The sequence below is a fragment of the Hydra vulgaris genome, chromosome 03 (assembly GCF_038396675.1).
Source record: "Hydra vulgaris chromosome 03, alternate assembly HydraT2T_AEP".
NCBI lineage: Eukaryota > Metazoa > Cnidaria > Hydrozoa > Anthoathecata > Hydridae > Hydra > Hydra vulgaris.
In genome coordinates, this window is record NC_088922.1 from 58,835,588 (window position 1) to 58,850,007 (window position 14,420).

Here is a 14,420-nt window from a genome sequence, read left to right on the forward strand (position 1 = left end):
GGCTTAGGTGTAGACTCTGTAGCTTTTGGTTCAACATTTATAAAATTATCTGTATTGTAGGTATCTATTTGGCTAACAGGTTCATATTTTTCTGTAAATTTTACAAGTCTGTGTTTTAAAACTGAATTTGATCCTGGGTAATAAACTAGGTATGATGGACTGTCTTTATTGTATCCAACAAAATAACCATTAATGCTTCGTGGTTATAATTTTTTGGTATTAGGTACATATGGATAACATACTGATCCAAATAAGTGTAATCTCAAAATGTTTGGCTTTAAACCAGTTACTAATCAGTATGGTGTACTTTTAATTTGTTGCACATAGCATCAGTTTCTTATATATGTTGCAGTGTTAATTGCACAAGTGTATAAGTGTTTTGGAAGTTTTGATTCAATAATCATGGCTCTTGCCATGTCAAATAGTGAATGCCAATTCCTTTCTGCGGTTCCATTTTGGTTGGGGAATAAGGTGATGTAAATTCATGTTTAATGGTACGTTTTAGAAGTAGTTCTTTAAATTCTGATGCTGGGTTTTTAAGGAACATTGCTCTTTTTGCTCCAAATTACGAAATTTCTAGCAAAAAATACTACAGAAGTTTAATGGATCCAGCTTTTGCTCTCAAGGAAAAGTTAGTTCAATCAGAAGCTGAAAGTGTGTCAGTCTGTCTTGATGCATATTCATTATTTCATTATTGCTGGAAATTACGGTTATGTAGAATTTGACATAGTTCTAGTCTTTAAAAATAAAGTGTATTTCCAAAGATTGGAACCGTATCAAGTTCTGCATCTCTTATTTTCAATTTGATGAAAAGCATACCGCAGAAAACATTTTCAAAAAATTCAAAACAACAGCAGAGAAGTGGGAAATTTCTTCAGTCAGCTGGATGCCTTAGCCACTCCATTTAAGAGTCAAAAACTCTGTTCTTACACATCCCATTTTACTGTTTTCTACACTGAACTCTATAGACAGCAAGAAATCTAAATGTATGTAAAAGATTTTTTTTGTCTTAGCTTAAAAGCGATGTTGCCACAAGATGGAACTTTACCTCCTATATACACTTGAGCAAACTTTACGCCTAAAGCCAGCCATTGCTGTTTCAGGCATAAAGTTTGTTCACCACTTTTTCTCAAAAACACCTATAGTGTTCACCAATTTTTCACAGATGCTCCAGAGATTGGAGCCTCTGTAAAAAAGTGGTGAACATTTTAGGTGTTTTTGAGGTAACAAAAATGTTGTCAGGTGTTGACTCTTGCATCAGTTCCTGTATTCCAATTGTAACAACTAAATTAAAGTCTCGGAAAGAACTTCTAGTGATGTCAAAATTGCTATCAAAAATGCAATGGAAAAACGTTTTACAGCAATTGAAAACACAGAACATTGTTCAGTTGTTACTCTACTCGATCCAAAAATACAAATCAGATCTCAAGCTGCTTTTTAAAATGCTAAGCACGTTGTCATGTTCAAATGGACACTTATGAACCTCTTGAAGACAAATTGACTCCTGCAACTCAAGTTTTATCTGGAGGATATGAAAAAAACGCATATTTTTTCACATAATGTCAAAAATTATTGTGCAATCTCAAACTCAAATAGAACCAAATGCACGTTCATCTTCCAAAATGATAAAAGAAGCGTTGAAAGATGTCCAATGGTTTCTTAATGTCTTGAGTTTTAGAAAATCTATGAAAATGCAAAATCTAAAATTAAGTTAGCATTGACAATGGTGACAAAAAAGTACCTCACACCACCCCCGACATCTACAGATTTTAAAAGACTGACTTCAAGAGCTGAGATATTCTCTCAAACGAAAGAAACAATCTTTCTAGAAAATTTGGAAAAATGTATTTTTTTTGTCGAGAAAATCTCCGAGTTGTTGGACTCCGTTATTAGTTATTTTTATTAATTTAATATTTTATTTAAATCATAACTAACTTTAAAAAATTATATTTAATATTTCGGTATTGGTTTTGGTTCCTGTTCCGGGTTAAGTTTATTTTTGGTTCCAGGTATGAATAATAAAAATATTTTTGGCTCCGGCTCCGGCAAAATATAAGTTTACGTCGATCACTACTATCCAGCGTCTAAACAATAAAGCTTTTAAAAAATACCTCTGAAAAACACGACACTACAGTTGAATGTATTAATGAGACTAATAAATGAACATACTTGCTTTAATTTAAGATAATTTGCCAAATTATCTAGTATATTAATATATTTAACATTAATAAATAATAGTTACTAATATATTAATATACTTGCTTTAATTTTAGATAATTTGCCAAATTCCAGAATGTCATGCTAATGTTTTTCGTTATTTGACTGCTTTTTTGCGAGAGTTGCTCAAACAAAGTGCTGAAAACAAACTTGATGCAAAACTTCTCGGTATTATGATATTTTTTTACCTCAAATTTTTCTACTTTTACAAATTGGCTTATATTTAATCGAAATTTATCTTTTATTTTTAGCGGCGATATTTGGAGGTATACTGTTACGACCATCCATCAAACAAACGAAAACGCAAAACAAAAAGACTCAAAATCAAATAGCTCAAAAAAAAGCAAAATTTGTCTATCACTTTCTTGTTAATGACTATCGTGATTAACTTTTATTAATAGTTAACCTTTTTTAATTATCATTTTATTTTAAATAAATCTTTTAAATATTCTTGAACTGCACTGTTACAGAATTTAAGTCAGGGACTCAGACTGTTAGAGATATTGATGTAACAGAAAAATAGTTTTTTTTTTTTTAAAAAATCTCAAAAATTTGTTTCATATAGAAAACTTTTATACATATTTATTTTATGCTCCATTTTATTGTTGTATTAGTAGATAAAATATGTAAATATATATTTTTTTGTACATTAAACTTAAAATGTTTTTCATTCATCTTAACAGTTATACGACGCAGAATAAGACATTTTACTTAAAAATTCAAAAAATACCACGAAAACATCCGGAAAAAATTTAAAGTCCCTCATAAATACCAAAAGTTTCAAAAAAAAAATTTTTTTTTTTATTGCAATAGCATGAGCAAGGGGCGAATTGTAAAAATTGTAATTTACGAAAAAGAAAAAAAAAGTAAATTTAATAATGTAAAGCAAGCAAATAATAAATAGTATAATAAAGCGTCATTATTTCGTCCATCACTAAATTTTGTCCAAAAAGTAACGGCTCTTGTGCATTTTTTTGTTTTTACAAATAGAAGCCGGTGACGCAAAATGAAATAACTTCCCGAAAAATTAACTCCCGGTTAAAACATTTTAACTCCTTGGTTAATCTATTTCGAAATAAATTAACCCCGGGAGTTAAATTATTTTTAAATATGGCGAAATGGATTAACCGGGGGCTTAAATATTTCTAACCCCCATCGTAATAAATTAACCTCTTTTTATACGCGTTTTGAATTATTTAGCTTGAAATAAGTTCTTCAAAATTGCGAATGTAGTTTATTTTAATGTGTGTTGTGTTGAATAAAATTATTTTGTAACTTCATTTTTGACAAGTTTGTATATTGTTGTAAAAATAAAAAGGAGATCAAAAAATAATAATATTGCATGAACTTCAGTGAACCTTTATCTTTTCCTAATAATAATGTTTGAGATTATAGAGTTTATATAGCTAAAGCTATATATATATATATATATATATATATATATATATATATATATATATATATATATATATATATATATATATATATATATATATATATACACACACACACACACACACACACACACTTATCTAAAATTCTTTGACAACCTTAATTAGATAAGTATTTTTACTGCTCTGTTCTTTAAGAACATCGAGCACTCTAATTGTACAATACACTAGGGCAAATTCCACGCTCAAGTGAGTTATTTTGATAAAATAAATAAATTCAAACAAAAACTAAGTAATCATTTGGTTGCCATATGTTTAAAAAATTTTAAATTTTGTTATTTTTTTGTTTTAAATTTCAAGTTTAAGTCGTGCCTCATACTTTTTATATAAATAGTAGCTAAACTACATTATGATAAAAGCGTAAAATTGTCCCCGTAAGTAACGATAACTAATTTGATTTAAGATATATAATTGAGCATTATTATTATTGTAATTATATTAATATTTTTTCTTATTGTTTTAGTCAATAAAATGTTAAAAAGCAATAATTCAGTTATTGTCATTTATCCTTTGAGTCCACAACAATTTTATTAACTTGTTAATCATTGTGTAACAAAAAAAAATGGACAAAGCTCATGACATGACACTAGAGGTTATGTTTTACAAAGCTAGAACTTACGTATCTCCTCAAAAGTATTCTGAAGATTATCTATCCTCGGTTTACCAAAAACCTACTTTTACAGCACCTGTTTTTAATGACGATACAGAAATTCTCACCACATCTCCTGCTATTCCTAACAATAACAACTCCTCAAAAAAAAAGTTTGCTTCTTTTGTGGAAGCACTATGCATCCTAAATATAAATGTCCAACTTGTTGTTTTCTATTAATGAGAAAGAGTCATTAGAAACCCATGTATCTGATACAGCTATTGCAGGACTTCTTAATCAAAATGGCAGACCAGTTGCTTTTTTTTGCAATTGTTATATCGACCTGAGGTAAAATATCCCCCTTTTGAAAAAGAGGCATGCGCTGTTATAGAATCTGGTCGCATTAGTGCCATCTACTAACTGGGAAGCGTTTCAAGCTTTTAACTGATCAACAATCTGTATTGCTTATGTTTAATAAGAATAATGCGAGTAAAATCGAGAATAATAAAATATATCAACGGCGTCTTGAGTTTTTTTGTTACAACTTTGACATGTTTACCGAAAAGGAATACAATATTGCACCTGATACTTTTAGCTGTATGTACTCTTCAGCAATGAGCTTGTTTACTCTATTGTCTTTACACAATTCGTTATGCCACCCTGGTGTTACCAGAATGATTGCTTCTTGCAAACTATCATTCTCAGTTAATGTTTTGAAATTTGTAATTAGCAACTGTCGAATCTACTGCACACCTGTTACAAGAACCAGATAAAACTGCACACCAGTTTCAAACTTAAGTTTTATCTACAGTTAACTTGGAAACAGCAAATCTAAGCTCATTGGAACAATCTACTGTACACCTGTTACAAGAACCAGATGAGGCTACACACCACTTGCAAAAACCAGATGAGACTGTCATTCGATCTTCTTACAATATCCAGTGAGTTTCATCTTGCCATGTCCAATAAGGATGAAAATGATATTTTACCGTAAAAGACGACCAACTTGAAAGTGCATGGCTCCAAATTGGTTAGATCTTTGAACAATTGATTACTTAAAACTTTAGGTTGTTGGGGAGAATGTGATGAAATTGAACATTATTGTTGTTATATTAATATTTCTTATTGTTTTAGTTAATAAAAAGTTAAAAATTAATCATTCACTTATTTTCATTTATCCTTCGAGTCCACAACAAGCTAAAACAACCTTTTGAATAATTTTATGCAGAATAATAAACTTAATTAATTTAACTTAAGTAGCCAGTTTATGTAGGTTAAATATTTTGTTTGAAATATTAAACTGAAAACAACAGGCTCAATGCAATGCTTATTTGCGTCCCAAAAGTAACACAGCATATAACCAACTATAAACCCTAAATTTATAATAATTGAACAGAATTTCAATATACAGGAAAACAAATAAATGATTTTGACATGATTTATATATAAACATCTGATCAATATATAAACATCATATTTGTTAAAACAAAAAATATATACCTAAAAATGTGACTACAATATATATATATATATATATATATATATATATATATATATATATATATATATATATATATATATATATATATATATATATATATATATATATATATGTATATATACAGACACACACATAATATTATATTGCAGTTTCACTTAGAAATATCATATCGCTGATAAAGCTGTTTCTCTGTTGTATAAGATCATAAGCATTTTCTTGCTTAACTGTAGCTTTTTCATGTCGCCTGTAACACACCATCTCCAAGTTTCCAGTTTCTACTTTTAACTTTTTCTCCTGAAACTCTAAGCTCTGGACGCTACTACATGATCAACTGCGACTTTAAACCATCTTAATCCTCCCTGATGCACCCGTCAGGTACACTCACTATTCCTAATCTCTATATTTATAAGTACTCAAATATCTCTATATATATAAGTACTCAATGTTCTTAATAGAACAGAGCAATAAATTAGGAGAAATTATAGATAGTAGATAGATAGTAGTATTCGATATACATATATATCGAATGTATATATATTTAAAAATGCTTAAGATATATATAGTGCTACTGTTTTATTATCCATATCTATGCTAATTAACAGATTTAAAAACAAACACATTTGGAAAACATCAAGTTGAAATGCTTTTTCTGTAATTCGTATAAGTTGTACCAAGGGAGTTAAAATTTTATGGGGAGTTATTTTGTTTCGCTGACAGGGGTTAATTTATTTCAAGGGGAGTTAATCTATTTCGAAATAGATTAACTACCCGGATAATTTTTTACGCTGCAGGAGTTAATTTATTATGTGGGTTAATTTATTTCAAGACACCGAAACTTATAGCAATGAGCATACTATTATGATTTTCTTCGACAACTCAAACAAAAATACTTTTTTCCGTTTCAAATAATTTTCTAAACGCTTTACTCTAGCTAGAAATATTTGATAACTGTTATTTCTCATCGAAAATATATTAAATATAAATTGTGTAGATATAATATTTCACTTGAAATACTTGCAAGCAATTTTTTTTCATAAAATTAACTTGTAAAAATAATTATCTTTAACATTTTTGATTCGTCAATGGGAATATGTTTAATCAATTACTAAACGACTTTAAAATCACGTAAACAATGAATACGTTTTTTGCGGGAAAGAAATTTGTTTTTTGCGGCATTTTAATAGAAAAGTTGAAAAATTTAGAAGTTATTTTTTGATTAAACAAAGTAATTTATGTGATTTATAATATAATTGCAATACTTTTGATGAAGAAGAAGCAAAAATTGCCGCGTTATCTCAAAAATATAAAAAATATGTTTCTATGCAGGAGGCCTTGATAAAAAAATTCTGAAAAAATCTTATCAGTTTATGCTGCCTCCAAAAAGTATGACATACCAGAACAAAAAATTAGTTGGCATTTCAAAAAACGACAAAACGGAGAAAGTCTAAAGTAAACTCATCCAAAAAATGTGTTAACTGAATTTGAAGAAGAATAATTGGTTGAATGGCTTGTTATTTAATATAATTTGGGTGATCCTAAAACAAAGGATGATTTAATTGAGGTTGCTTTAGACGTACAGAAACTTCGAAATTTTTCAGATAATCCGCAGTTCAAAAATGGACTTCTAACGGAATATTGGGTATCTAACAGAATATTGGGTATTATTATTTTTATATGAATAAAAAGTAATAAGTAAACAAAGTTTCAAAGAATACAGCAAAAAACAAATCTTCTACCCTACATGAAATCGACAAATTTGCAACTTCTGTGCGTGACCATACATGAACTGCATTTAAACGATTGCTATTCTATGATAGATTCTATGATAGATGGTGCAATCCTGTGTCTAGAAATTTTTAAAAAAATTTAAAATACTATTTAAAAAAAAAAAGTATACTGCTGAAACTTATATTTATAAGGAATTAAAGTTTATTTATCTATTAACTAAAATTTGCGTTTTTCTGTTCCGTCACTGTTGTAAAAAAATGAAATATTGTTTGATGTCATGACCCAGAAAAATCCTTTGGGGGTATGATTGTACTATCAATGGTGGTTACTAGGTTATAAGTCCTTAAATCTGGTTACACCGTCCGTGGAAGAAAATCCATTTTCAAATTTTGCATAAAATCCCATTAAAAACATAGCTGGTAAGTAACTAACAAAGTTGGTTTTAAGAATTTTTATTCATCCCAAAAACATAACAAAAATATTTATGCAGTAAATTCACTGGTAAATAACAATTCTTCAATTCTTACAAGCAAAGTTTCAATTCTAGTTATTTTTTCCTAAGAAAAACGTCAAAAATTGTAATATTCCTAATCCATTTTTTTGCTGTTGAAGTCTGTGATGCATCTTTGCAGTCTGTCTTCATATTCTGGGTGGTTGCTTGGTCTCTTGTACCTTTGCCAATTGTTTCTGAAAAGATGATGGAGTGCTTCAGTTGCTTGCTGTGAATAAATTCCCAAAGAGCGATTGTGGCGTTGGATGAATTGTGGAACATGGTGAATGACAGCATGAACCTTGGGAGTGATGGTGGTGCCCTGAAGTTGTAAATAGGAGACTTTGAACTGCTCAATTCTTTCAGCATAGCTGTAATCAAGAGTATTGCCAAAACAAGCATAGACAACATTGAATTTTCTTAGTGTGTCAATAAAGGGAACAGCTGGAAAGAAAGAGTGCTGCTAATCTCTCCAAAACATCCACATTCTTCAAAAGCTTCCTGCACTCATTTCCAGCCAGTTGTCCACCATGAAATGGCTGCTGTTGAATATGAAGTAACGCCAGCCATTCAGGAGCATGTGTCATAATTTTTGAGAGAGACTGTAGAAGATGATTTAAGACACCAAGCAACAGATGGAACTCCATGGGTGGAAGAACATCAAGAACAAAAGATGCATCTGAGGCATTGATGATGAGTTTATGAACGGAGTTTCTGAATAAACTTGCTTTCTTGATGTTAGCATCAGTCGCAATGAATGCCTGATAATCTTTTCTGATTGATCCAAAAGTTCTCAGAGATCCACACTTAGCAAGATCTTTTGATGAATGTCACACCAAGAGCATGGGTGTACACTGGAATGTGCTTGTAGACCACAAATGATGTTTGCCAGCTTCATATCACAGGACAAAATAAAGGGAAGTTTTTCAATGTTCAGCAGATCAAAAACTTGCTTGACATTGCTATAGTTTTCCTGGAGATCTTTAGAAATGGCAATCAGTAACTGACGCTAAACATCAGAATCTTTGGCCAGAGAATTGGTGAGAATTCGTTTTGGTGGCGGAGATTTTAAAACTGAAACTTTTTTCATGATTCCAAAGCTTACTTTTAGAAAACCACCACCACCATCCACTCCCAGCTTCGTAATGTAGTCATCAGAGAGGTTTCTAGTTTCAAGAACTTGCTGACAAAGAGCTTTTAAGTCTTTGCAGTGAATGACAAGTTTATCCACCTGATTTGTGCCCTTGTCAGTTGCAACTTTGATCCAAGTTTTAGTAAAATGACTTTCAAGTTATTTGCTCAACTGGTCAAACTTAGAGAGGAAGTTCTTCTCTACAATCCGACTTGAAACAACTTGATTTAGTGTTGACACCAGCTTTTTCACACCAGAATTGGACAGCCCTGTGTTGTGTTGCATATAAACAAGATCTTTTGCTGTCAGTTTTGGTTCTTTATTGAAAAGTCTTCTTGCTCTTAAAGATGAACTTTTGAAATAGTTAAGAAAGATCTTACATTATTATGCATTACATAGACTTAAAATATGGAGCTAAAACTTTAAATATCTAATACCATGTTACCTGGAAGAACTGGAATAGAGTGGCCTCCTACTCCCTCTGGTCTGCTAAGAAGAACTGTTCCATGGGGTGAAGCTTCCTTGTTGGCAATGACCGATGCTGCAACTCTTTCAGCTGCAACAGAGTCCTTTGACACAACTTCGGCTAAATTATTTCGCAAAGTGGACTTTTGAGCAACTGTGTGGAAGACCCTTGCCAACTATTGAAAAGCATTAAGAACATCTTCTTTCAACTGAGTTCTGATTTGCTTTAGGTTTTTTGGGTTGCCATGACTGGATGTGGGGAATTGTGCTTTGCTTTGCCAACTGAGCAAATCAAACAATCACAAACTGAATCTCTTGTAACTCGACAGACTTTGATATTGGAGAAGTCAAACAGCTGCAGTTGGGTTTGAAGCTTCCCTTCCTCAAGCCTCCTAAGGTTGGAACGGCAACGCTCACAAATGCCAGTTGGGACTTTTGGATCATTAAAGTCAAATGGCTGCTTCAGAATTTGTTGCATTTTTTCTGTCATGAAGCTGGTTAAAAAGCGACTAGCCTTGCCAAGACACAAGAAGCAAACAGTCTTTTTGTTCTCTTCGTGGGTTTTTGCTCGATTTGGCATTTTTTATTAATTCAGATACTAAATCTATAAAAAAAATGGATTGAATAACTAATGCTCAAGCTTTTTCTGAAAATTTTATCATAGTTTATAAAAAAGCAAGTTCGATTTTTTTCTTAAATTTTTTTGGTACAAATAACTTGTATATTCTTTTTTAAATTAAAAAAAGGTCCAATTTTTTTTTTTTCTTCCCAAAACAACTTAGTTAACACAATCTGTCAAAATTTATAAAGTGGATGAAAGTAAAAGTTATAAAAAAGTTTTATTGCTCTAGAGTTAAATATTTTGAAGTATTTTTAATGCGATTTTATGCAAATTTGAGAATGGATTTTCTTCCGCGGACGGTGTAACCAGATTTTGGGACTTATAACCTAGTAACCACCAATGATAGTACAATCATACCCCCAAAGGATTTTTCTGGGTCATGACATCAAGCAATATTTCATTTTTTTACAACAGTGCCGTACGTGATTCCGCTTTAAACTTAATTTATACTTTAATAACATTACTAACGAATACCATTCTTTGTTTAAAAAATATTTATAGGGGTTAAAATTATATGAGTAAATTGGAGATTTATTAGATTTATTACTAACAAAATGATAGACTAAGCGTATACGAATTTCCGTGCGTTATTTTTTGGAAATGCCCTCTATATATGATTTAATGTCACGCTAGCAACTAGCGATAAAAAAAAAAAAAGTAGAAAAACAATCACAAAATAAATTAAAAATATACTTTATAATCGGTTCTTAAATATATCCGCATAATTTATAAAATATTTCAAGTAATTTTTTTTATAATTTTATTAACGACTTTTTGTTTAATTTGTTGTAAAAATACAATTTAAAATAAATCGTTTACACTCGTTTAAACTTTTTCAATCATAACGAGTTAAGACATATTGCAAATGTAATGCCTTATTCTTTAATGTAATTAAAACTTAATTAAAACTTTAGTTAAATTGTTTATTTAATAATTATTTTAAACGGTTTAAGTGTGCCACTTTATTTTGTCCACAAGTACACTTAATCTCGTCCAACTTGAAGTGGAAAAAATCGACAAAAAAAGTTGCAAATATAGAGAATATAACAAAAAAAACTTACTTAATGCCGCTACTAATGAGAAAAATAAGTTATTCAATGCATGCAAAATTGTATTAAACTCCAAAAACCACTACTTTAGATAAATTAAAAAATACTGAAGTAAAAATCATGAAAAATCGACAGTTTTAATGCTGAACGAAGAGAAAAAACTTTCTGAATGACATTCGCATTGTCATACATTATAATACAATGTAAATGTTATTTTTGATTCCGGCCAAGATTTTTAAGTTTGATCAGCGACGTATCTCAAATCGTGGCGTGTGCGTGGTAATCCTATAGATTCACATTGTCATACAATGATTATATGACAATGTGTGAATCTATGGGACTTTCGCGCACGCGCCACTAGTTGAAATACGCCGCTGGTCAAGCTTAAAAACCTCGTCCGGAATCAAAAATAACATTTAAAAATGTTATTCCTTTGCGTTCATTGGTTGTCAAATTTATGCAGATGCATCAAAATATATGTTTTAGCATCGTGAAAGTAGTAAATCAAGCCACATCAAAAGTTTTAGATCACAGTATTCATGTATTTTTTGATCGCATTTTGAGAGCAATGGAATGGTCAGCATAATGACACTCAATGATGTCTGGTGCAACTTGGATGAGAAGTGTTAGTCATTGAATGTAATGCCGAAAAAAGTTATTGCAGAAAAAGGTGCACAAAATCTATACCAGAAATTGTTAAATCAAAGAATTCGTTAATGGTGAATACTGCCTTTGGTGCAAACAACCAAAAATTGACATCGCAAATCATTTTTTAATCATCTTATTGTAATTTATATGATGTTGCTAATGCTTGTGTCGGTAAGTTTAAACTTGTTGTGTGTTTAATTTTTATATTTTATAATATATATCTCTATATATTATTGCCGAACTTAATCCTTTTAGTAGTATTAGTGCCCCTTCGAGCGTGTTTGACACGAAACCTTTGGGAGCCATTGCAACCGAGGTAGTGGCGAGCAAGCGTCGCAGTACATTTTGTTGTAAGCAAGAGTGAGCGAAAGTGTATGAAAATATCTAATGTACGTAAACTTCAAATTAAGTATAATATTACTTATTTTGAATAAAATACTGAAACATGTATCAAGTTTTAAATTTTGACTTTCACCTGAAAATTGCATTGCACCAAGCTCTTCTAAATTTTGATCTATTTATTTCCGTTAACAAAATCATTATATAGTTTTAAAAATCTTCGCATATCAACGTGCCAGCGGAACCGAGTGGATAGCGCGTAAGGGCTTCTGAACAAATAAGCCGTCGTTCGAGTCCTACAACTGTTGACTTTTTTTTTTTTAATTATTTTTTATTATTATTTTAAAATACAAAATACTTTTGAAGTTTTATAGAGATTATATACAAACATATGTAACGATATTATACACTTTAACAAACGAAAAGATTTTTTAAAAAAGCTAAAATTTCTAAAACTATCAAAACACCCGGAGAAAAAAATTGTTGCGTATGTGCCATGATTGAGATACTTACGTTATTAATGCGGATGGTCTGAAAAAAAAAAGTCTGAAACTTAATAAGACAGTCTTGGTCCTCCAGAAGGTGCTGCTGTGGTGACAAAAAAAAAAAAAAAAAAAGTCTGTTGCTAGAAAAAACTTTAAAACTGTCTTTTGACAACTAAAAGTTTTTTTGTTACATTTATTTTTTGCTAAAAATACATGCCGCAGCCGTTTTTCAAAACGTGTTAATATGCTTATTACATATTTCGAGAAAAACGCAATTAAAAAAAAGTTTATTAGGAGAGACTCTTTGTAAAACGTTTTTTGAAACGAATACTTTTTATGATTTTTTCAGAACTCTATGAAAATGTGTATTCAATAACGTTTGAAGACATTTAAACTAGTTTATTTTGGAAAAAAGTCAAAATTGATTTTTTTTTTACCTTGAAAAACGGCTGCAAGAATGGTGATACAAAGAATATGTTGAAATGAGATAATTAGGCGCAAAATTTAAAAGCCCTTAACAAAAGCCACTAAACTGAAAAAATTAAAAGTAATTGCAGTTCAGTGCACTTAAGAATTTTAAGTATAGTATATTGGTAATTGCAAAAAAGCATAATATAAATTGCTTTTTAATATAAAACTTATTTTTTTTTTAACTTTGTTGTATAGGCAGGTTTGGCGCTAAACCATCCCTAAATAAACAATATATATAAACAAATAGGTCATTTGTTTATGTATATTATGTTTATAAAATGTAAAAAATCCACTTATATAAAGTTTTATTCAGGATCGCATGTAAAATAAGTAAACTTTTCTAATAATTACTTTTTTGCTCAAGCTGTTTTGTTTTGATTTTTTGTATGTATGCTATTATATTTAAAAAAATAAACAAGATTAAAAAAGCACGAAACAAATTGTCTCATCCAAGTGGAAAGTTTGAAATTTCAATTTTAGATTTGCCTATTCTCTTGATATTTTCTGATTGCTAAAATAACATCATCTGCTTAGACCATTAAAAATGATAGACGAGGCTTTTTCGTAAATTGTTGAAGTCACAATTTTTTTGCGCATTGACGTCACTATGTTGGAAAAAGCTAGAAAAATTTTTTTTTTTGAAAAAACTTCTATTAAAGATATATAAATATATTTTTATGGGATATATTCTAATAAAGACAAAAACTATTTATTTATTACTATTGTAATAAATACAATTTCTTATCCGTGAAATGATATATCTGTACCTGTTATATATATTTTTATGCAATTGTGTGCAACATAATTAAAATTAATCAATAAGTGTAAGATAAATGATAAAAGGAAACTTGACGCATAAAGGTAAATATTGCCACAAACCGACGTGAATGCGCAAAATTTTTTGGGTATAACTTTTAGATTAGCATTTAATATTATTCTTTCATTTTTAATCATAATCATAAGAAAGAACTTTATTTCATGACTATGTTTTAGTGGCCTAAGATCTTCTTAGTTCCATTTGTATAGCGTTACGTACAAATGTCTGTAAGTGTAAACGTCTTTAGCGTAATACGCAAACTCAACATACTACGTTGAGTTTGCAGGCATTATATGCAATAATCGCGTATAATATATCTATAAAATGAGAAAACTTTAAAACTTCATTTTAAATTTTAGAAATCTTTTTTGCTCTATTACTATTTTTTGCTATAAATATATAAGTAAAATTAAAAA

The 14,420-nt window shown here is 30.0% G+C and overlaps 1 protein-coding gene across 2 annotated transcripts in view; it reads left to right on the forward strand.

Annotated features, from left to right (window-relative positions):
* The window catches only part of LOC101238065 (inositol polyphosphate 5-phosphatase OCRL), an 88,769-nt gene extending 85,898 nt beyond the window's left edge, over nucleotides 1–2,871 (forward strand). The window contains exons 27-28 of one of the 2 annotated variants that reach the window (XM_065793814.1): nucleotides 2,274–2,385; nucleotides 2,469–2,871. In XM_065793814.1, the coding sequence (XP_065649886.1) occupies nucleotides 2,274–2,385; nucleotides 2,469–2,605 (249 nt within the window). In that variant the 3' untranslated portion in view covers nucleotides 2,606–2,871. The remainder of the gene's footprint in view (nucleotides 1–2,273; nucleotides 2,386–2,468) is intronic. The other variant, XM_065793815.1, reaches the window with a different exon arrangement.
* The last annotated feature ends 11,549 nt before the right edge of the window (nucleotides 2,872–14,420 follow it).